The 26,012-nt window shown below is 40.3% G+C and overlaps 1 protein-coding gene across 3 annotated transcripts in view; it reads right to left on the reverse strand.

The window, feature by feature from the left end:
- The window catches only part of PIEZO2 (piezo type mechanosensitive ion channel component 2), a 309,596-nt gene that overhangs the window by 229,907 nt on the left and 53,677 nt on the right, over positions 1-26,012 (reverse strand). For all 3 annotated transcript variants that reach the window (XM_084887741.1, XM_084887742.1, XM_084887740.1), the window contains exon 2: positions 16,312-16,407. In XM_084887741.1, the coding sequence (XP_084743867.1) occupies positions 16,312-16,407 (96 nt within the window). The remainder of the gene's footprint in view (positions 1-16,311; positions 16,408-26,012) is intronic.

Consider the following 26,012-nt stretch of genomic DNA (forward strand, 5'->3'; position numbering starts at 1 on the left):
CTTTACTGGTAATATGCAAAAAAAGCAGAAACAAAAATCAGCTCTCTACAATCCTTAAGGGTTTCTGTGAGGTACAAATTTGATAACATATGAAACTTTAAAAAAATTATAAAGGGCTATGCCTAATTTTCCCATTATGTTTCCATGTTTCCATGTATTCAAGATAAGGGACAGAGAAGAAGAAAGAATGATGACTTTGAATCCACTATAGCCTTGACTGGGAATAGGTAAATAGAGGTTGGATGTATCCTTAAATTTAAAAAAAAAATGATCAAATGACATTGTTTATAGCATGTCTAATTTACAAAGTTAGTCTTAACAAAACTCATACTGTCTGTAGGATTCAATGCTGGAAAAGAAAATAAAGTAGGAGGGAAGGAAAGCGAAGGGACAGGAAGAAAGTGAGTATACTTCTATGCTTAAAGCAATAAATAGAAATTCATTAGCATGGGCTGCATGCACACAGCTATATTCTACCAATGATTAGGTGACAGTAGTACACTCGGCAGAAGGTAACACCCAAGCACCGACTTTACTTTTCTCAAACAAGTGGAATATTCTATAGGCAGAAAGGAAAAACTCTGTGCCAAGTTCCAGAATATGGTAGAGACATCATTTTAACAGATTTCTCCTAAAACCAGACTGTTTGGGGGAAGGTTTCTGTTATGCCCCCACCTTCTGGCCCTGTCACAGAACAGCACTTCTCTTTCACATATCCAGGCAAATGTTCTATCTCCTTTCTCATTTCCCCCTTTCCTCTCATCATCTGGACCTAACTATCCCACTTCTTAGGTTGGATCTGTTTTACTTTAACTTTTTTATTTTCAATAAAACTTAGATCTATTTTACATACACATGCACACACATACTTTCTTTCCCACTCCATCATCAGCCTCAGAATTAAAAACTAGCTAAAACACTTCATATGTTAAGATTCTCCCAACAAGTTCTCTCCCTGACACTTTATTATGAATAGGGGACAACTGTATTATTCTTCCTGCCTACTACAGACACACAATAGACTCGTACTTTTTAACCGAAAGCTGAACAAGTGGGAACAGGCTTGAGGTAAACTGTAGCCAAGAAACTCACATATGCCCCTCTGCAGAGATGATGCAGACCTGCTTTTACTTTTCAGGAGAAGCCTAAAAAAACACAGTCATTTTTGGTCAAACACTCTCTGACAGAGAGGGTAAATCTTATGTCAAACTGAAATCAGAACTTCCAGTAGATGCTCCTCACCATCCAGAGCAAGTCCACCCTCCTAGTTACAGAACAGTAAGGTTTAGTTACTTCTGATATTATTCCTACTATTGACACGAGGTTACTCTTATTCATTACTTCCAAATATAATCTCAGAATTAGATTGTAAACTCCTAGAATTTAGAGACATTGGTTTATTTATATTTCTTTGTATCCTAAGTCCTAACTTAGAAAATCTCCAATGAAGATTTCAGAGGTAATGGGTATATTGATGAGAATATAACGGTCATCCTCACTACTGGTGAAATAATTATATCACATGTCTATGATATGATTAATTCATTACATACACAGATGTTTTGCTCTATTCTTGAATGAAAGTGAAAAAATGTCTGGCTTAGAATGTTCTGTAATGCTCAGGATTATGTCACTCATAGAGAAAATACATAATTTAATATTATTTATGTACCTACATATGAAGGCTACTTTCTCACTTCATACTTGTAGTAGTGCACACTTTTTGGAATCTGAGGGCCAATTAATAGGGTAAGTAGAAATTGTGTGACAGGCCTTGAGATGCCAGTTGGTGACACTTTTGGACAAAGTGGCTCCCTCTGGTGGAAAGATCCCTCACTCTGCACAGACACAACCCAGACTGTAGGGTGTCTTTAGAAGATGTCGGAGCAAATATGAAGAGTCTGCTCTTGGTATTTTGATAGTCTGTGGCAGGGTGGGAAACTAAACTTAAATTATTAAACGGTTTCCCTTCAATTAAACTGCTGTAATAACTGCCCCAAGCCCTCTGGAGGAACTAGCCGGGCCCCCCACCACACACCCCACCCACCCCCGAACAGTGATGCACATGAAGAAAATGCACACTTGGGAGGTCAGAGAAGCTGCTCCCCAGCCACTAAGTAGATAGTAGGACTTGACTCACAAGTTTTCCAAATTTGATCACAGGGCTCCAGGAATGAAGAGAAAGAGTTATTACATACCAAACTCAGTGGCTCTGAAAGGTCTATGCAGGATGGAGGAGGAATGGGCAGGCAGCTTGGCCCTGAGTTCATGAATGGACAAAGACATGGTTTCAGAGCAAAGACAGCACTTACAGAGTCCGTCCTGGGTTCCAGGTGGCCATTCTCATTGCTGCTCAGCGTTAATGGGATTTTAAACTAAATAGTTGAAATTGGAAGAAATGGTAATATTAGTCATTGTTTATTTTACCATCTTATCTCTCTACATCTGTGGTCTTTTTGTGTTTAGACTAAATTTGTTCATTTTTTTTCTCTGTTGATTGATTGGGTCTTCCTAATGTGAGAAAACATTACAAATTGTGGTTGCTTAAATACTACTTTTAAAAATGTCAATGTTATAAAATTTGAAAAATAGAGTAAAAAATCCTGTAGGGAACTAATCCACTTGTTCCTTCTTCATCTAATTCTCCCAACTGAGTAACATCTGTTCACTCAATATCTGTATTGCTACTTAGTGCAAAATCAGCGACACTAAAAATTATACCTGCAGCTGAGCAGGAAGATTTTCTTTTCCCCCATTACAACCATGTCCCAGCTGTCTTTGTCTACATGGCATTTATCGGAGCTCCTGATTGGCTGGCACTTTCTAGCTATCACTTCTATTTCACACTACTCCTTGAAGGCCAAACGTTCTCTCCAGGAAAGATGCTGTCCTTCGACAGTGTTTTGGGGAGGGGTAGGCTATGTGGAGCACCCTGTGTCCATCTCCCCCAAGAGTTATAACATGTGCTTTCATTCAGGTTAACCAACGGAAAACCTGCCCTGCCAAAGCGAAATGTAAGAAATGTGCACTACAGAGACAACTTTCTAGAAGACAGACCCTGAGTTTCACCCCCAGCCATTATCCCCTCCAGTCTCAGGAGGATTTTCAGCCTTCAGATCCCGGTGGTACAGGCTCAGCATCCCACACACTCAGGCTTCCTGGCTGGGGGACTGACTATGCGCACTGTGTACACGCAGCCCCTGCTGACCCAGTGAGGGAAGAGGAAGTTTGGCTGCATCCCAAGGCTTGCCAGAAAGTGAATCAACATCACCAATGACTACTCAGTGTTGTGTAAGCAGAACAATGATGTCCTGGAGGGAATGCTGCCTGAGATGGATTGTGGGGTCGGGGGGATTCTGGAGGGCAGAGGCAGGAATGACCTGTGCCCAGCAGATGTGGACCTTCTGCGAGCCCGAGAGGAAGTTATCTGTCAGAAAGTCAAGTGTCAAGCAGGATGGATATGTCTGGGGGAGATTCACTCGGATGTTGTCACACACCTGTGGGAGGCAGCAAAAGAAATGCCAGAAATAAAACCCATGGCAGTTTCTGTACATTGTAAAATGCCAGTAGGCATCTCAAGCTAATAAACTAACTTAGGAACCCTAGCCAACCTTCTAAGTTGAATCAAATTTATAGTTAAATGAGATACTTATAAATAAAAATACTTGTAAAAAAATAAAAAATAAACAACAACTAGTTTTATCAGTGATCTGGCTCTAACCCAAAAAATATTTTATGAAGAAGTGTTTGGCATATAAAGAAGGCATGTTGTAGAGACAACTTTAATTAGCTAACTATAATCTCAGCCTGATTAAATGCCCCCATATGTTTTGTTGTGAATATATCAGTATAAGTGAGAAATTGGTAAAGTATCAATAGATTAGCATTTTGTATTAAATTGAAAATCAGAGTTCAGTACTATGCTGGGGAGGGGGTATTTTGAAGAGCAAAATCACCAATAAAAAGTACAAAAATGTTGAAAACGTGAGACCAAACAGAATATGGAAATCACCCTTGCTCACAGTCTGATTGCTGAGACAAGAAGCCAGAGCACGTCTTTGGTCTCATTAACTGGGAACATGAACGTGGATGGCGCACAATTCCAATGTTCAGCCCCTCTGCCCATGTCTATGAATAATCACGAATGTACTGCAAGTGCTATTTTGGGAATACAAATAAGTCTTAGCAAGTAAGTGAACTGCCAAATGCAGAATCTGGGAATAATGATAATCAACTGCATTGTAGACTTGACTTCAGAATGTATTCTAAAAAACTAAAGTTATAATTTAATTTAGTGTCATCAACTAGTTAGTACATTTCTGGATCACAGGACTATGTTTATTTTTACTTGCTGTTGTATTACCAGTTCTTAACGTATTATTTGCAAAAAGTAAATGCCTCGTAAATATTTGTCAGATGAATGAATGAATCAATCCATCAATTAATCAATCAGTCAATGCTCCATCCAGTCCCGCCACTCAATGTAGTTTGCTGATTGGTTGACCCATGAATAAATGTAGAGGACGTATTCTTTCAGATTCTGTTATGGCATTGCACACAAGGCAAAATATCAGGAAAGCTCTGGACCACAAATATTTTTGAATTTTCCAGGTAACCATTTCCCAGCCCCCTTCTTCCTTCCAACTAGCTTCTGCCCATTTCCAAACAATAAGACCAAGCCAAGAGCAGCTTTGAGAAGCCAGGTCTCCCTATTCCCTGCTGCCTTTGTAAAAAGCTCTAGCTGCTGAATATTTGATGAGCCACATATGGTTGAATGATGAAACTAGTTATTGCTACTCCAAGACAAATGCAGCCCAATCAGCACCTTGTCACAGCTTTCAGCTCACTCGGATGGACAAGTGTTTGCTAAACATTTATTTTTTATTAAAAGTTTTTTTAAAAAAGTAGTCAACACAGCTGGTGTCCAAGATCATGCCTCTCTAATCACCTGGCCATTGAATGAGCCTGGCCGTAAAGAGGTAATTAATCCCCATCCACAGTACAGTCCATGTGGAAGTACTTGTGGAACAAAGAAAAAGGGCTGGGTGGGAACGCGTCACATGACAGGGAAGACCCTGGCCCTGCAGTTTTATTGCCCATTATTCAGCTGGTCTAGGACCTTGCCTTACCATTAGCCACTTCCTCTGTTCCCTCTGTCTCTTGTGCTTTTAACAACCCCACCACTTTCTTATTCTCGTGATGTGATAAAGCAGTGATAGATCATTTCAACCATTTAGTTCTGCTTGGCAAGGCTTCTCCCAGGAGGCTGAGGCAGGAATCTTAAGGACTGACTGCTGCACAAAGCCCCAAAGATTTGGACAGAAGAAAGTTAAGGAGAGTTAAGGCACCCTCCCAGCAACAACCGGAGCACTGCCTTGCCAGGTGTCCTTGCATTTTAAAAGAGCAATTCTCATTTTGTAGATGCCATTAAATCTAAAGGAATATGATATAATGGTGGAGAGGTTGATACTTTAAGGTGACTTTCTTTTACACCCAATTGCAAAGGAATCCTGTATTGCTGGCCATGGTTAGCCAATTAGCAGGGGAAGAAGAAGAATGAATTGCCATCACTCCAGAACACACACATTCAACCCTCAGCACACACATGCCACGGACTCCCGGCCTTCCTCTTGCCAGGTGAGGGGCTCTGGACAGGGGCTCCCGGCAGCCCATCCTGTGCCTCCTGCAGAGTTCAGATCACATCATCATGTGCCACTTCTCTCAGCTTGACAACACTGGCTCCAGGCTGCCTGTAGAGGCTGTTAGCGGCATTCCCCAAATATCCCTTAAGAGTATATAGAATTGGCAAGATGAAATGCAGAAAATATATTTAGGCAAAATTAAACATTTTTAATGGAGAGAGAAAGATTTTTGGAAGAAGGAAGGAAAGAGGGAGGGAGGGAGGGCTAAATGGTGAGCTATGAGATTAAGAAGACCAATTTCACCCTTGCTTGTGGCTCCAGTGTCTACTTCAGACACTCAGTAATGCTTATTCTGTGAACAAGAGAAAATGAAACACATATTTTGTATCAATATCCTCATATTCCTACTTAATGCTGAATATACTAAAAAGTGGTTTAAAGTATAATAATTGCCCACTTATACTGCAATATGTGAACAACACACATAATCTCTATACTCATTTTCACTCTATACTAATTTTGTAATAAAATGCAGTCAAGTGAGGAAAATGCCTATGAAGATAACTGAATTATTTATATCAGAAGCTCTCACTCATTGAATCAATTTTAAAAATTGTTTGTTTCAGGAATTATTCATTATGTTCCTTATCTGTAAAATCTAAGCACAGTTCCCTATCTGTAAAATCTAAGCACAAATACCTATCTTGCAGGGGTGTGGTTGATTGGCATAGAACAAGCACTGTATGAGTTACCTTTTTAAAAATATATATATATATATATATATTATTGATTTTTTACAGAGAGGAAGAAAGAGGGATAGAGAGTTAGAAACATCGATGAGAGAGAATCATCGATCAGCTGCCTCTTGCACACCACCTATTGGGGATGTGCCCGCAACCAAGGTACATGAGCTTAACCGCAATGGAACCTAGGACCTTTCAGTCCACAGGCCGAAGCTCTATCCACTGGGCCAAACCGGTTTTGCAACCTTCTTATTCTTCTTAAACTTAATAATTAGCACTATTTGAAAGTTAAATTAAGTTTTCATCTCAAAAGGCTAATTTGGATGAACCTGCAAATGCACGTGAGTCTGTTTGAGAGAAGCACTTACACTTGAAGTAAAGCCCTCTCTAACAAAGGAACCCATCCAGCCTTGAAGGAAGCCAACTTCACCACTGAAATAAACAGACTCAAAATGCAAACTCATTAAATCAATTAAGCTGAACACTTTCAAATGGAAAACAAATTTAAAAAGTAAGTTAGGAGCTATGATTTCTTCCTCTAGAGCTCTTGATCCATCTGTCCCGCACATATCACACAAGAAGGTGCCTGAGAACATGATTCATACAAGCAGATTTCTTAATGCTCTGTCCAGGACCAGTGCCAAGAGCTCAACATATGAGGAAACCAGGGCTCCGAGAATTTAAAAAATTTCCCCAAAATGGTGCTGTTAATGAATAGCAGAGCTGGAGTTGTATCCTGAAGACAGAGAGCCTGTCCTAGTCATCTTTTTTGGAATGTTTTTTAATTGATTTGAGAGAGGGGGGAGGGGGAGAGAGAGAGAAGGAAACATCTATCGGCTGCCTTCTGCATGCTCCCTACTGGGGATCAAGCCCAAAATGAATCAAACCAGTGACCTCTCAGTGCACAGGAGGAAACTCAACCAACTGAACAACACTGGCCAGGACAGTTCTATTTATGTCTGTATGCCCAAATACCTAGACCCTAGTGCAAGGCCTATCAGGACAGGCACCAGTAAATGGTTATAAATTGCATAAACAAAACAATAGTAATTTAAAGAGTGAATCAACAAACTGATATCAATTCAAGTGAAGTACCTCACTGTAATGACAGGGGAGCTTGAAATCACAGGTGAGGTCAGATTGTATATTTGATTTATTGTAGCCAAATAAAGCAAACTGGTAGGGACTTCGGAAATCCTCTCTTAGTCATATAATAATACGATCCACTGTTTCCTGAGCTGAGAATTATACGTGTTGCCTAAAACTCCCTCTGTCTGACTGAATGGTGTTTGCCAAATGTAAAATAACAATGGAATATGATATCTGTACCAATCCCTGAGAAGACAGAAGAAAATAACCTAAAAGACCTAAGATTAATTTATTCAAAATTTTAAGAAACAGGCATCTAATTATTTTCGTTAGAACTCCTTTTGGTGGTGAGCTGATATTAATAATAAAACACTCACTTAATAATTTACTCAATTACATATTTTCTGCTTTTGGCTTTATTATGACATAATAAAACATAGTAATAATAAACCTGATGGTCTAAAGACTCACAGTGTTTTAACAAAAAACAGATGCAAGCAGTTTTAAATATCTGCTACTATTTCCTCTCTGACGTCAAAACATGTCTTTACAAGTTGCAGACCCCTTTGCCTCTCATGTTGGCAAATTGAACATCATTTTTCTTTTCCCAGGCTGCCTTCAGTGTATCCTGGGTCAGAACCTTGGGAAAAGTCATTTTTGGTGATTATTTTACACACAGCACACACACACACACACACACACACACACACACACACGGTTAGTACAATATCCTCTTAAACTAAGACCCTTATTGAGAGCTGAAGAGAATAAAACATCTCTTTTTCTCTCATCTTAGAATAACTTTCTCAACAGTTTACAAAGTCAACTTGGTACAAAATATCACTTGCTGACATTTGTCACCAAAGTATAATTAAGCCTCTCCTTTATTCCCCATTTCTAATGCCATCCCCTTCCCAATTGTTGAAAGAGATTCCAATAACCAGGAAAGAAAGCATATTCTTATTAACTTTTGAATGTAAACACAGACGCATGCATCAGGGGAATTGCTACTTTGCTCAAAATAACAACACAAAGTTTATGAGGAAAAACAAAGACAAAAAGGTAATTCAGAAACTCCCTTCCTTCATAACAAGGAAGGAGAAAATCTCCACAAAATCAAATATTGAAAAACGTTGTGAGGGCAGAGCCTGAAAGGGATGGGCGTGTGCGGCTCTGTTGCTATTCCTTTGGCACTCAGCCTGCCCTCAGCAAAGAACTGGGCCCCTACCTGTGTTTCAGCTGCTCCAGAGGCGCTGCCCCTTGTACCTGCACTGAGAAGACAAGACAGACCTGCACAGGCACTCACAGTCCTTCCCATTCCCATTCAGCCCGGAGCTTTGTTCTCATCTATCACAGTGTCTCCCAGTCTTAGGAAACATTCAGAATAATGCCTCTCAGAATGAAGGTGGGTCTTTAGACAAGAAGACAACTTTGTCATTAGAAATAATTGCAGCCCTAGCCAATTTGGCTCAGTGGAAAGAGCGTCAGCCTGCAGACTGAAGGGTCCAAGGTTCGATTCCAGTCAAGGGCACATGCCTGGGTTGCAGGCTCAATCCCCAGTGTGGGAAAATGCGGGAGGCAGCTGATCTCTGATTCTCATCATTGATGTTTCTATCTTTATCTCCTTCTCCCTTCCTCTCTGAAATAAATAAAAATATATATTTTTAAAAGAAAAGAAATAATTGCACACCTCAGACAAGAATCATCCCTGTGTTCCTTAGCCTATGTGTGCGCATGTGTTTATCACAAGTGAACTCATTAGATTATGATGCTTCTAAGATATTCTTGCTGTAAGGTCAATGACTAATGTTGCCCAGGAAGTGTAGTCTTGTAATTTGGAGAATTCCTTTTCTATAAACCCTCAATAAGTGAATGACTCTTTGCCACAAAAAAAAAAAAAAAGCCCATGAAGAGAACAAAGAACTTGCTGGCAGAACCAAGCAAGCAGGCAGAAGCAATCTCCAGAGAACAGTGGATTTCACACTGCCTGGCAGCTTTGCATGGAGGGAGCTCTGACACACAGAAATACTTGGTCATGTGGAATGAAACAGGAAAACAGTAGACTTACCAAAGTGACTCTCACTGACATAGATTTCTCACCATTTCCTTAATAGGAGAAGAGAGCTTTCATATCAGTACCTTCTTATGTAGTATTCCTAGTGTGTTAAATGGATTTAAAACTTCATAATAATTTTTTTATTCCAGATGATCATTCCCTTTCAATAAATAATGTTTTTATCCTCTAATTGAAGGATAATATGGGGAATGTTTACAATAGTTCCTGGAACATAGGGAATGTGACATAAAAGTTCATTGCTTTTGATATTACTAAAATCCTCAGTTTAAACACCTCTCCAGATATTTGAGTCTCTGAACTGGATTAAGTAGTTGTTGGTTGGCTATTCTAGTCAAGATTCCAGGGTAAATCTGTTTAATCAATACTTCCTTCAGGATGCTACTTTCTTGTCCCAGTATCCCATTTCATAACAACATTGTAAATCATGTATATCATGCATCCATCATGGAAAGAGGTTCCATGTATTTGGTATGTCATGTGTGTCAACTATGACATTCTAGTACAAATAAAGCTTAAAGCTCCTCATTTGTAATGAATGACCTTCAGACACTTGCTTTATACTAAGTACTCTGGGTTTTCTCTTTTTTTTATATAAAACTAGAAGCCCAATGCATGAAGATTCGTGCTAGGATGGGCTTTCCTTTCCCTGGCTGCGGGCACCACCTTTCCACTCCTGCCCAGCCCCTTTCTGCTCAGGCCCCATACCCTCCTCTTTCTGCTCCAGCCCCAGAGGCCCTGAGAGGAACATCCCAGCCCTGTTACTTGGAACCTGTGTATGCAAATGAACCACCATCTTTGTTGGGTTAATTTACAATATCACTCCTGATTGGCTGGTGGTATAGCAGAGGTATGGTCAATTTTTCCATGAAGAAGAATACAGTACACATTTATTGTTAAATGAAAATAAAGGAAATTTATTACCTGTATACAGTACAGTAGTATGGTAATTGTCAACACAAACCAGACAAACTGTGAATCCTACAGTATCAAGAATTTACTCATTTATTCAATGACAATCATGTCATCATCTTCTGGAACATCATCATAACAATCCAATTCCTGAATTTCCTGGTGAATTTCTTGTGACTCCATTTCTTTCAGAATCAGTGAACCAAATCTCTCATGTTTAGCCTGGGGGGGGGGGGGCGCCTTATTTTCGGGGGATGCCTTATATTTCACTTAGAAGGAAATCTGTAAGTAGGTCTTATTTTCGGAGGATGTCTTATTTTTGGGGAAACACGGTGTTAGGTAAGGTTAATACAACTAATTTCATCACCAGTTCTCCCCCCATCAAGCTTCACTCCAAATGCTATACAAATCAGACCCACCTTAAGAACAATGGTTTGCCACCACTGAATCTATTCAGGCAAATTCTTTTTTTTTCCCCCAAGGAAAATTCTTAAGACAACTGCAAAAGGATAACTAGAGATCAGATCAGTTCAGAGAAATGACTGAACTAGGTATCTGGTTTTCCAAGATAACCTCTTTGAAAGAGCTACCATTTAATGAGATACATAAAGCACTGCCCCTTTGGGAGGATACACCAGGGAAGAGCCAGGTTTTGGCCTCCTTTTTTATCATCCTCAGCTCCAAACTTAGTGTTTTCTGAAAAGTAGTCTTTCAATTACTATTTGCTGACAGACACAACCAGACACATTTAGGATGATGTATTTTCTGTAACATACACGTACCTCATCAATCTGCACCAATTTATATTAAAACATCCCCTTTAAAAATACTCATATTATCTCTCCAGACCGTGTGCCCAGGCCTGGTAATCTGTCAGCCAACAAGTATTTATTAAGTGACAAGGTTTGCCTCTCCTCCAGCAAATCCCCAGAGGACTGTTCTATCCAGGCGTGAGTCAGAACAACACAAGGCTAAGAGCACGGCCACCCACATGGCACCTGTGTGTCCCCAGCTTGTTCTTAACCCGCCTGGAACTCAGTCTGCATCAGTAATATGAGGATTTTGACCATAGTTTCTAAAAATAGTAGCAGCTCCCTCCAAAGGTCGTTGTGAGAAATTAATTGATGCATGTAAATAACAATTTGTATTTTGTAGGCAATGCTACTGGCTCCCTATTCCGAGGTTACTTAACCTAAATACTATTTCACAAGAGACCTTGGAGATCACACAATTATTAGCTGATATTTACAGAGCACCGCGAAAAGTCCTGAGATAAATATTTTCTATAGTCATGCACATGAGATTGAGCTTTCTAAATCTAGTTCACTCTGACATTCAAAGTAATGATGTTGCACTTTAAAATAATAATAATACTATGATTAGCCAATATATATTGAGCAGTTGCTGCTGCCTTCTTCCATATTTTTCATGTTTTGTTATTTACATTCCTTTCCACCCAAACGAAATACAAACTCTCTCACTCTATTGACCAATGTACTGTACTCAATATATCATCAAGTATAAGGAATCTATAATGTGTATGGTTAAATAATTTAATGCCTGATCAACTTGGAGTTCTTGGGCCACCTGCAGTGAATTATAGATTAGTTAATAAACGTAATGGAGTGCAGTCTCAACTGAATGTACTGTTACATGAACAGCAAGAGATTCTCATCCTACAGTAATACAGGTAGACCCTGCTTTCAAAAGTTCGCTTTCACACCACTTCACTTTTACGGAGACCTACATTGGTTCCTGTTTTCGCTAACTAAAAGAAATCTGAAAAGGATTTTGCTTTTATGATAAAAGGTGAGAAGCGAAAATAGCTTAGAGTGTTTGTGTTGCAGGGCGTGCCCTGAGCAGGGAAAGGGGCCCCGCCCAGCTCCTTCCCCAGGAACTGCGCTCAGCATCTCAGCATTAAGCCCTCGCAGCTGTGCCCTGTCTGGGAGCATCTGTGCTTTGTCTTCATTTATTTTGGGCATCGTTCCCAAGATGTCTCCTAAGGCAATTGCCTCTTTGCTTTACACAATTTCAGTTTATGAAAGGTTTCATGGGCACCCTCTATGTTGGATAGCAGGGGAAACCCGTGCATGCTTAAGTAAGATGCTTATCGTTGTAAGTAAAAGCATAAAACATTCTATTTCTTCAGTCACTCATGATCCTCTGGTCCCAATCAAATTTAAAAAGGAAAAATCCTGTGTTCTATGATACCCTGAGCTTCTGAACACAGGATTAGAGCTGTGTTCATAAATGCTTCTACCACACTTGACTCTGGGGAGAAATCCATTCCTTAAATAATTACGGAATGCCTTCAATACGCCAGGCACTGTTCTAGGTTCTAGAAAAACTGCAGTAAACAAAACAGCAAAATCCTTGCCATCTTAAATTGTACCTAGTGGAAGGGAAAGCAACACAGTAAATAAATGTGTTAACATGAGACTCTGGCTCAGTTGCAGGTGAGGGACCAAGGCTGAGGGTTGGAAAACACTCCCTCATACTCCAATGAATACTATGGCAAAGGGCATTTAATTCAACCTGTGATTCCTTGTTCCACGGAGGATATGCAAGACAATATTTGAGAAGCTGAAGGAGATGGATATTGTCGAGAGAATTCCAAGCCTAGGGAGAAAGGCTTCGGGGAGCTCAGGGGACATACTACACTGAAAGCCACTCTGATTTGAGAAATCCAAAGGTGAGGCTCTTGCTGAGGGAAATAGCTGCACACTGACCGATGGCTGATTGAAGGTGCCTGTTCCCCATGCTGTGAGTGTGCACCTGAGTGTGTGTGTGTGTGTGTGTGTGTGTGTGTGTGTGTGTGAGAGAGAGAGAGAGAGAGAGAGAGAGAGAGAGAGAGAGAGAGAGAGAGAAGAGATAAAAAGAGAGAATAACACTCTAGAGCCAACTTAAAGTCACCTTGCCTAAGAAAGACTATGAGAAAGGTCAGCATTAGAGCAAGGAGATCAAAGGGAACCATAGCTAGTGGGTGGAGAGTCTATAGGCAGCCATCTTGGATGCTGGGAAGCGCCTCCACCACTGGGCGCTGGAATATGCTTAGTAATTCCTAAAAGCTCCTCCAACTCTCAGATTCAGCAATTCAGAAGACACCCCCAAGTAAGTTATGTGTATTGAACCCCCAAGCAATTGTCTTCACTCAAACTCCTTTGTGTAACTTGATAACATGTCTATGTGTAACTAACATCTCCTGATCTCCCTCTGTCTCCCACACAGTTGTTTCCAGCCTGACAGCAAATCTGTGCCTAGTCACAGGTGTGCGGAAAGCCTCGGGCACACTCAGATGATCAGTGTCCTGCTGGGAGCCCTGTGGACACCCCAGTGCAGAGATGGCTTTCACACGTAGGCCACTTCAAGAACTACAATAAAGACCCACTTTCTCAGCCAGGACTCTGAATTCCCCACCTGCTGGGGCCCCCTGTGGATATACTTTTTGGGGAAAATACTTTTAGGGGGGAAATTCCAACAGATCAAATGGAGACCAGAGGATCAGAGAGTAACTTTTAGGAATGTGCACCATGTATTGCGTTCAGGGGAGTCTGTATTATGGACATAGTCCTGTGAACATGCACAGAGGCCTAAGCAGCTTTTGGGGGCGGTAGGGGGATCTGAATTTGCTTGCTGTTTCCAGGCAGAGACTGTCTGTGAGCAGGTGGTGCAGGGGTTACTAACAGTTCTTTTCAGTTTGCCAATGCACTTCTCATTGATTCGTGGGAAATGTGTGTGAACTGAGTTGGATAGTTCTAGTCCCTGAGGAGCCGCATTGCAGCCTCTCCCCAGGTCTGACGTGGTACGGTCCATTCTACATAGGCATTACTGGTGTTCTTGACCACTTGCTGCCAGAATCACCCAACATGGGATATTTCAAAACACAGACATAGAAACACAGGGCTTGTGCTTTCCAGGTGATCAGAAATAAATAGGTGGGACATCCTTTCCTGGAGTCCCTCTGCATTTCCATAAACAAATCAATGAGGCTATGGTGAATATTGGTCATGCTTCTTATTAAAATGCAGGGGGAAAAAGAAAATAAATAATCACTACACTGCATCCAGATAGCAACTGAAAAGATGCCTGTGGGTTTGTTTCCCTTTTGAGCTCAGTTCTTCCTTCGTCTCCTGTCAGGAGCAGCACCCACAGACATCTGTGTACTCACTGTGCTTTGCTTGTGCACTGACCTCATGACATTCTGTTAATTCAGGATATGGCTGTACACAGAGAGGAATTGCTTTCTTGCATTTGCTTTTACATTTCAAGTATGAGCTCCCTGACAGGGCCAGTCCCTGATGCACTTGGGCATAAAGGGTGGGACCACTGTCATGCAGTTGTGACAAAGTTGCAATCTCACCCCTAGTGAGACTGAGGCAAGAGCAGGGCTGGTGGTTTGGGAAGAAGGCAAAGCTGTCATTGTCATATAACAATGAAGGGGGGGAATCTCCAGTTACCTGATTTCCAGATGAAAGGATAAGGGGACACCTTGATATAAAAGCAATAGATACTTTATTGGACTATACACAGGTCCTCTTTTCTAAAGTGGTGTATTCTGAATGCGTCTTTCTTTCAAACATAAGCTCCAAGCCATGAACTAGGAGTAGCCTGTATATTTCATCTTGGTTCTGAGGCCAGAAGCTACTCTGTTTACTAGTAAAGGCCTTTGTTTATACTGAACTCTAGGAAAGAGGCTAAGTTGGGTGGGGTCACATAAACAACAAATTTTTGGTTTGAATGAGGATTTGTATAAACTCCCATTTCTGGACCCCTTCTTAACTTTGTGTATTAAGGATTTAAGTGACTTAGAAGACTATTACTTAAACTCTTCCTGTGGCAGGAAAATCAGCATAGCATCTGCAGTCATAACTGTTCAGATGAATGGTCATAACATGCACTGTAAATGTAATAGTTAAGGGGAGGAATGGAAAAGATCGTCATTATTGGCTGTTACAGCCTTTACTTTTTTCCTGAAGAGGCACCACTATGAACTGACAGCCTTAACCCATGGCCTTTTCCAACCATACCACAGGTTGGGCAAACAGCTTCCTTTTCCTCTCGTGTAACCATACAGCCATCATACTCACCTAAGGCCCTTGGCCCTTATTTCTTATAATGTTATTGTTTTGAAAAGCAATTTAGAAATTAACTCAGTGCAGTTTCATTTTAATATTTGTGGGTGAACTTCAGATACATAAATTGATAAACCAGATCATGCTTCCTAATCAGAGCCTCAGGAGAAATGTCATTGCTCTTTTCTATAACTTCAGGTTTTTTTAAAGCAATGGGAAAGAAATCTAAAGTTTTGTAGTAAAATGCTTGAGAAACTATTCCTCAAACTCACATCACTCAATCACAGTACTAGATAGAGGCATATGTAAGAGATCTCAGCTGATGTGTAAACAACTCATGACTAGGACTCGGTTTCTTATCCAATCCTCCTGTTGGCAGCTTAGAAATGTAAGATACCTCACTGCCTCTTTCCTACTTGCTGCCACATTCTCTCAGCAATCCAATATGCAAAGCATGTGCCAATTTTGTCACACCATCTGCCTTATTTCATTGACAATGCAGTGAGTTTGTCTTAACTAGCCAAAACATTCCAGATGTACTGCAAGCCTACTAAGAGAGAGTTAATATGGAACTTGCATGGGGATATTAGTGGTGTAAGTGACATGTATTCAACATGTTCCGCACTGCTCTGCTTGGTGCAGCTGTTCACATGTGTGACACCCAGTCTCCAATGGCCCAGCTTGCTGCAGAGACAGCGTCTATCCCATCAGATAAAGACAGCCCAGCAGAGACAGAAAATGCATTCAGAATGTGGCACAGAACAGTAACTGTCTCTTACCTTGCATCGTCGCTCTTGTTGGTTCTGAAAACAGAGGGATGAGCAAGAGGTAGATGAGGTAGACGAAGGAGAGTCCATTGTACCGGAATGCACATGCTGTGGGTAGAGAGAAGAGAAAAAATGAGTTAATAAGGTAGGCTAACAGGATATAAGCAACTGTGTGGTGATAGCATCAAGTATCGCTGGATCAAGCTTAGTAAATATGTCAATTAAGAAGTAAAAATTGAGCATTTATTCTGTGTTCATAACTATGTGGAGGATGATGAAAAATGGAGAATTAAATGCATGGCCCCTGCTCTTAAAATCTAACCAGGAAGGCAACACCAATGTATCTGAATGAAGGCAGGGGGAATGGGAGGGGAATAAGGACACATATGTAATACCTTAATCAATAAATAAAAAAAGATCATACGTCTGAATTGCCTTTATAGCTTCCCTCCCCACCCCCCTCTGCTTCTTATTTCTCATCCAGAGTTGAAGTTCCCTAAAAGCAATCCAAAGGTATTTGGTTATTCATTCAGTCAATATTTATTGAGCATCTCCCATGTGCCAGGACCATCAAAGATCCCTTCCTGCCTCCGGAAGCTTACGTTTTGGTGGGGAGATGTATGATGAACAATAAAAGGTCAATTACATGTGTTGGAAGATAAGGGTTACGTAAACAAGAAGTCAGCAGGAAAAGAGGGACCCCCGGTACACTGGGTGAGGCGGCCAGTGGCAGCATCCATTAGGAACACGGAAGACAGACCTCGATGAGAAAATGCGATTTGAGCCAAGAGGTGAGCTAAGTGAGTGAGCTGGCCAAGCCACCTCGTGTCAGGCAGAGTCAGTGGCTCAAGCCAAGGCCCTAGAGCAGAAGCCGACCTGGCCTGTCTGATCTGCCCATGACAAGGGAGGCCAGTGCGCAGCCGAGTCCTGGATTGGGCCCGGTCGTGCAGGCCTGTCAAGGGGTCAGAGGATGGTGGTTTTACTCTGAGATGTTAATTCAGTGACAGGGCTTCCTCTTGGCTCAAGGTTGCAGACCTGCCTCCTGCCTGTGTCTGCAGCTTCCTTTCCACGCAGGCACATTCGATGCTCTGTGCTGCCGCGCAACTCAACAGCCAGCTCTTTCCATCTGCTCTGCTGCTTCCTGCCTTTAAACCTTCCAGGCACCATTCCCTCCCTCCTCCTAGAACATCTTCCTGTCCTTCTGGTCAGGCATATTCCCACACAGCTCACCTGTTTCCTGTCCACATCCATGACCTCCCCCAAACAGAAGTGCACTTCCCTCCTTGGTGCCTCTTCCAGAGCACCTCTCCTTCAATGCCACAGGCCTCTGTGTATGTCTGTGGCCATGCCTGTTTTGTCCAGTGCCCTGTGTCCAGGAGATGCTCATGCTCACAGAAGGAATGAATAAATGAATAAGATGAAATAAAAAAGATGCGAGGGCATCTAAAAAGGAAATTAGGGTATTCAGGTGTACAACATTCTTGGTAGCATAGAAACATCACAATTGACATTGCCCAAAATAAACATTTAATCAACTAGAGTATTTCTTTTGTTTTTATACTTAAGGTGTTCTGTTTTTTTTAATGATGTGATTTATATTATGAAGCAGATTACCTAACTCTGTGCATTCCTGGGTAAAGAGAAAAATTACTTGTATAATTGCATTGCTTTGAAGTAGCATTCATAGTGCACTCGTCAGCTGTGGACTTGTATCTGTAATGACTTACACCAATGAGCCTGCTGTGTGTCATACATCAACTCATACCATTACTGTCCTCCCTTTACAGATACTGTTTTATTCTCTTGCTACACATGAAAAAGCAGGCACGAGGAGAAAGCACGCTGAGTGCAAGCACAGCTAAGTAACAGGCTGAAGATTGAGCCTGGGAGTCTAGTTCCTGAGTCTGCGTCATCATCAGAAATCCTCTGGGCCTCATCACTGCTGCACATCCCTACCTGTCTACCTCCTCCCTGGTTAACTGCCAAGGTCTTGAGGAGCAATGCCTTCCTCCCACAGGTTGACAAACACTCTGTATGTATTTTGCTATTTTATATTTATAACCCTTTTCTGTAAGGTTTTATATTATGCATGGTAGACATGTGTATACAGAGGATATTTCTGATGGTTAACTTTGAAGGAGGGAGAAAGGAGTCTACTCTTGGATTCTCACAACACAACCTTTATTTATAGGAAAATCTAAAGAGGAGTGGCCCATGGTGGTAGGCAGCCTGTAAGTAGTCCCCAATAAAAGTCCCCTGGTTGCAAGACTAGTGAGTAAGCCCTGCTCTTGAGTGTGGGCTGGAGCTGGTGACTCACTGCCAGGGAACAGAGAGTGTCCGGATCCCATCTGGTGGCTTCTGTCCTGGCCACCCCCTCTGCCTTTATTCTTGCTCTCTCTGAGGGAAGAGTGCTGTCAGTGAAGAGGCTCATGTGGCAAAAAAACATATCTCTAGCCAGTAGCTAGCCCTCACCAACCAACAGCCACAAGTTACTAGTAGCTTAGAAGCCGGTCCTGGGAGGACTGGGCCCTAACCAACCCCTTGACTGCAGCCTGTCAGAGCGCCTGAGCCATTCCTGACTCCCAGAAACTCTGAGATAGTGTTTGTTGCTTTAAGAGACAAAATGTTTGGGTAATTCGTATGTAGCAATAGGTGATTAATACAAACTTAAAAAAACTTAATCCACCTCTAAAAATCCAACTTCATTTATGTTTTAGTCTGAAATTATGCCATTTGATGACAATGGCCAAATTGCTAAATTCCCCACTTTAATATGCTTAAAGTTGCTACCCAGGAATTACCCAAGCATATGGGGACTTTGAGTGCCATATCTAAGTGAGTTATCCCATCTAGGGCAAAATATGCTTTTAAATTTGTCAATAAGGCACATCCTATATAATAAAATCCTAATATGCAAATCAATTGAATGGCAGAAAGGCTGGTCACTATGATATGCATTGACCACCAGAGGGCAGATGCTCAACACAGGAGCTGCCCTGTGGTGGTTTTTGCACTCCTACAGGGGGAGCGCTGCTCATTCAGAAGCTGGGCTCACAACTGGGAAGTACAGGGAGCGGGGGAGCAGGAGCCTCCCTAGCCTCCAAGGCAGTACTGAGGGGATGTCTGACTGCCAGCTTAGGCCCGCCTCCCCAATGCACAAATGTCATGCACCAGGCTGCTAGTTTGAGCATAAAAAGCCTTAGAATGCAAATAGCAGCTGTTCCTTTATCAAGCGAGATATTGCCTTTGTTCAGGACCTGGTGACACTTCTTGCATATTCATTACTCTTCCTAAGGAGCTTCATATTATGGCTGCACAATGTTCCCGATTCCCCACACCTCTCTCATGGACAGTCAAGTCACCGGGACCTCTGTCCTCTGCCTCAAGAATTTTACTGTTGAGCCAAAACCGGTTTGGCTCAGTGGTAGAGCGTCGGTCTGCGGACTGAAAGGTCCCGGGTTCAATTCCGGTCAGGGGCATGTACATTGGTTGCGGGCACATCCCCAGTAGGGGGTGTGCAAGAGGCAGCTGGTCGATGTTTCTCTCTCATCGACATTTCTAGCTCTCTCTCCCTCTCTCCTCCTCTCTGTAAAAAATCAATAAATATATATATATATATATATATATATATATATATATATATATATATATATATATATTTTTAAATGTTACTGTTGACAGTTGAGTGTTTTTATTAATGCAGATCAAGGTGTTCAAAGGGAAAGAGGATTGGTTTCTTTATCTATACATGAACTATAATTTCTACTATCCCCACTATAGTTTCTACCTGGTTTAATCATCTAAAATTATATAGAAATTTCCCTTAATTTTCTAAATAAAAGACTTTGCCAGCTAGCGAGCTCACAATTATAACCTGAGATAACAAGTCATCACTGAAGTGCTTCATAAACATCAATGCTGCCATTTGAATTGTAAACAACTGGGCTCATCTGATGACTGAGTTTCATTTTCTAAAGGAGAAAAGAAGGCATGTGGTTTTGGAAAAACTCTCCAAGTAGGAAAATGGTAGATTTGATTTTGACAACTTATAATTTATCAATATAGAAAAAGGGGAAAAATCTCTTGCAAATATAAAATTGTTAAAATGGCCACATAACAATTATTTTTAAAAATGCTTGTGTTGCAATACAAGTATATTAATTTCCCTATTACAATGTGATCATGGAGAGTTTAATGCACTTTAATTACCCTTCCATAATAGTTGAAGGTAATAATTTTAGATTATGTTATCAAAGGTAAGTGCTCTCAGAGCAGAATTTTTAGCAAGGAATGACTTTCCTACTTCCTTCATACACTTCAGCCAAGGCCAAACATCTCACTATTAATGGCCTGGGAGACAGTGTCTTAAATGTTTAGAACCTTCATTTCAACTAAGTACATCCTAAATGATCTTTATTACCTCAGGGAGCTCTGTTTAACAGTTACCAGAGCAGTAGATACACATTATTCAGAACAAGCAATTTCAAAACCAGGTGACAAAATAGTTCTGTCATTTCAGTGATTCTAGAAATTGTGTGTTTATACTTTTAATATTTTTCCTTCTGCACGCCCTTTCAAAATTATGGTTTATTTTATTGTTTAAAAACCACCAACAATACAAACAGCTGCAAAGGATTTATAGTGAAACAGGAAGAAAATTAAACAATCATAGATTTTTTTTTCCTTAAGGAGGCAGCTATAAAAGAAATAAGAGGCAGGAAAAGGGCTGTTATGTCACCTGAGATATTGTCTATTTTGTGTAGCACTCTTTTCTCCATTATATACTCCTGTGTTTTACATCCGGTTAAATTTATAAATGTCCCAGATAGTGATACTTTGGAGCAGCTGACAGTCAAGACAGGAGCATTCTTTTCCCTTTTCCTTTATCTCTGACCTCCACATCCACCGGAGGTCTTGTTCCCAGTGCTTCCTTCAGATAGTTACAAAAATTATTTATTCAAGAAATATCTGCCAGAAAGTCTCTCCCACTGCTGCTTAGAAGCACAAGACATATGCTTACCCACTTAATCTCAGATAGCACCTCCATGATGTTCTTCATGCATGGCAATATATAAGAGTGTTCATATATTTGTGATTCGAAAGGCTAATAGAAATATTGTTTAAAATAACAGAATGCCATGCTTTCATATTCAGAGCTAGTTCCTATATTTTAACATTACCTTTTTACACAAAGATGTCTGAATTTGTTCTAGGGAGTTTGTGGATAACAAGGCTAAACACATCAGCCACGTGTTTCTCACACTTCAATAAACAGAAATACTAGATTGAACGTTCATTTCATTATAGAGGTTGGTTAAAAGAATGTAATAATTTTAGAGGAAAGTCTCAAGGAAAGAATAAAAGGGGCATAAATTACAGGGACACAAATTCAAGGACTTAGAATCAAATTGTATTAGCAAAAAAAGTCATAACTATTCCTCACTTTACTAAAAATGTTAAGCCAATCTAAGGAAAAATCAGGTGAAAGTCTCTTATTTGTAAAATATAAAAGCCTTTGGTCTGATTGTTCTACTTTTTTCTAAATAATCTGGGATACCATCTATTTGAGATTGGCCAAGTGGATTTAAAAATTTGTTGTATTTTTAATTTATAAAAAGGTAGGCATCTATTTTATATTTTTAATTAATTCAAAAATATATATATATCAAACTGAATACTGCTAACACTATTAACTGTTTAACTGAGATTTCAAAACTCATCCTGATTGTACAGTTTGCATAAAATACATTTTTTAAAGTATGCACTGCTAACTTTTCTCTCCATTAAAAATATCTCTTAATATATTATTCACCATTTAGCAAGTGTGTAAAAGTTGTATTTAAAACACAAATCCTTATGCTCAAGCTTGTTCATGCTCATGCCATGAAACTGTCTGAGAGGATAACAACATGGATATTTTCTGGTGGTTGCAAATGAGGAAATAAAGCTTTTATGCTCATAGATGATTTCTGAAGCTATCTATATATATATATATATATATATATATATATATATATATATATATATATATATATATATATACACACACACACACACACACACACACCAGAAATCAGGTCTATTTCATTGTGAGTATGAAGAACCTGCATTTAAATCCACAGTTCCTAAGCTTACCCAAAATAAAACCTGCACTCTTACCATTGTGATGAACAAAGACTACGGTGCTTGAGTGAATGCTGAAAAAAGTCAAACATTATTCATCTGCCCACCCATCTTAGTAGCTCCTCTATTTACTGAAGAGAAGAGTTAGTATTTGTAGACTGAAAGTTAAGGCCTCACCAGCTTGCTTAGGTCTGCGGTGTTTACTGATTCAGAGTGGCTCACTATCCTTCATGTACACATTTATTCTCATGTGCAGAAGGAGCTATTAGCTTAGTCTTAACTCACTTTTTTGTAATTCAGCAACTTACAAAACTATGGATTACTACTGTATCTCTCTAAAGGTCTATTATTAGCAGAATGTAGTTTTTGTATTAATTAACTGCAATCAGTTAATTAATGCATAAAAAGCTATTAATCTTTAAGAATTTAAAATTTATTTTTCTCAGTAAAATCATTATTTTTAAAGAGAGCTGATTATAACTCACCTTTAATTTTAAGCTAACTTTTTAATTTCACTTTTTGATTTTTAATAAACTGTCTTTATTAACTCTATTTTTTTTAACATCACTTTTCTGTAGTTTTCCCAAAGGTTAAATTTTATCTTCCTTATATACAGGGAGGGACAAATGTAGGTTTACAGTTGTGAGTACATGAAAAAGTTTATTCTTGTATTATTACTTATTAATTATTGTATTATTTTCCATACTTTTGCTCCACCCTGTCTATAAATCCCATTCCACTGCCAGGTCACTGCAGTTTGATTTTCTCACCGATGGTCTTCTAAAAAGCCTAAATGTTTAGGACTCTAATAATAAAGTGAACTTTCTTCCAAACTTCTACTTACATTGGTTAGTGCCACAATCTGTTTCACGTGTTTACTTCGATAAGACACATCAAGACTTCAAATTTGGAAAGTTACCCTTCCATCTATGTTGATATCAGTATCTCTAAACTATTAGATTGAACCAACAAACTTGATGGCTTCGTTTGCCGAAATGACTAAATATTAACAAGTTCAGATGATTCAACCTGCTTATTATATGTGGAGAATGAATGTCATTTTCGTTTTCAGAAACAAGAGAAATCAGCTGCAATGTATTTTATCCCCTGACATTCAGGTGCTTCCCACGTGCTCAGCCCTAAGTAAGTTCTGACAGCTGTGTGTACAGGTGGGACAGCAAAGACGGGAACATAAAAGTGCAAATGCATGTATGGATACACGTAGGCTTTATGCAAACGAGGTGGCTTTTTAATAACCGGATTAATTTACTGCTATCAGAGTCTCCTTCTTCAAGAACTTCTTAGTAAAGCAAGACTTTCTGTAGGCTTTTCCTGTAGGCTTTAGAATATTCTATATTATTCTTGGCAGCATCTTCCCTGGACTGATGTGTGCATTAGCCTGAGAAGAAATCAATGCAGCTACCTTTAATGAAGTCCTATTTCTCCCATCGTCAGCACATGCTGCCCAACACTGTATCTTGTTTAACAACTAATACAGCTTAAAATTGATTTAAAGTGACTGTTTTTATCGCGATAAGCTTCCGGTGACATCCTGCCTGCTTCCTCCTGAGGACACCCTCTTCCCTGACATATATGGAGCTATTGCTCTTGCCTTCAAATATTTCTGTTGCTAGAGAAATAGACACGCCTTTTATGGCATGCATTCAGCCTTCCGCTATGTCAGGGGTTTGTACTTATGATACCGCACTAATGAAGAACAGCCTCCGACCGCAGTGTGAAATCCTTGCTCCCAGAACAACATCCAAAATAGCAATGCGTTGGACTGATGCCCCCAAATTAGTGTCTTCCGCCAGATCTCTCTGCTCAGTCTCTGACTGCCCAGAGTCTTTGACCTTGCATTGGGCTTTCTCCTCATCGCTTTGAATGTTGACTAGTTGTGTTACGAGAATGGAGTGGGGTACAAGCGAATCCTCGCAATAAACACGGGAAAGAGACATCTAAGCTTGCCCGCCCACCCTCATCCCACTCAGCTTTCTGCTCTCGATCTTACTACCCTTCTTTTCAATAGACACTTCATACTCCTGTCCTGAAAAGCGAAGGTCATTTAAAAATTGCTGGTGAGAATTAAAGTGAGCATCCCAGCCGAAACTGGTTTGGCTCAGTGGATAGAGCATTGGTGTGTGGACTGAAAGGTCCCAGGTTCGATTCTGGTCAAGAGCATGTACATTGGTTGTGGACACATCCCCAGTAGGATTTGCCCAGTGCAGGAGGCAGCTGGTCGATGTTTCTCTCTCATCAGTGTTTCTAGCTCTCTATTCCTCTCCTTTCATCTCTGTAAAAAATCAACAAAATATATTTTTTTAAAAATAAAATAAAGTGAGCATTCCAGTACCATGTTTAAGCTTGCTACAGTGTTTTCATCAGATCATGGCTTCAGCCTGAGGGAGCATTTGCTTTTGGGTCAATAAAGAAAGAGTCTTAGATCTCCTAGGCATAGATGACATTTCTGTTTTCCTGATTCCTTGTTATACTCTCTCTTTACAATCAGACCCATAAAATGTAAACATTTCTCCCAAATCCCCAAAGGTGAAAATCTTTTGTTATCCTAGTCTATCTCCAAAACGCAGGTCTGACTCATGAGCCACTCTGAGACTAAGCTGGATGGTTCGCATCAAAAATCTCACGGGCTGGTTACCTAAACAGATGTCTTTGCTGGGTCCCTTGACAAATTGTCATCGGGGAACAGGAATGTTGCAGAACCCTGCCACTCTTGGCCTATCCTCTGAAAACACTCAAGCAATAATGCACTTCCTTTTGCATAGCTCCCTTCTAGCCAAACCCTCCTATAGGCCACTCCCCAAACATGCAGGTCACCAGGCCCTAGCCCTCTTTGGAGCAGGGCTCTCTCCTGCTCACTACTCTAGTTCCTGTTTCTAGTTCTACACATGGGAAGCACTTAACAAATATTTACTGAAAGAGCAAATAACTCCCTGCCTCTTTCTTTACCATCTGCAATACCTTCTGCCCAGAAATGTATTCCAAGTGCCTAAGCATCCTTCAACCTCGCTCAAATAGTTGTCTCCTCCTAAACAATGTCCTCATCACCCCAATAAAAAGTAATCTTTTCTGAATTAAAAAAAAATAAAGGTCTCGCCATAAGGGAATAATAATTCGATAAGAATTTCTATACCATAGAACTGACAAAGAGTGGCTGGTGTACATGTGAATGAATACTGGAAGGTGTTCACAATACAATCAGTAAAGAAAGCAGGTCATAAAACTGTAGAGACTATGACATGTCAATGGGGTAGATATTAATATTCCCCATTTTCAGGAAACTAAGACTCAGAAAAATAAGGAATTTGTCCAGGTCAAGATGGAACTGGAATTCAATCGCAGTCTGGCTGACTCCAGAAGCTGTATCTTCACCCATCCACTCTGCAGCTCCTCTTCAGCACTCAGAAAACATCTAGGACCCGCTATTAACAGTAGTCACCTCGGGGAAGAGGGACTGAAGGAGGGAAAACAGTGCTTTTTTATATTCTTCTGTTGAAGTTTCTCAGAATGTGTATGTGTATATTTTGTGTTTTAAAATAGTCAGCTCTGGTCAGTTTGCTCAGAGGTTAGAG

This window comes from Pipistrellus hanaki (assembly GCF_964339955.1).
Source record: "Pipistrellus hanaki genome assembly, chromosome: 6".
NCBI lineage: Eukaryota > Metazoa > Chordata > Mammalia > Chiroptera > Vespertilionidae > Pipistrellus > Pipistrellus hanaki.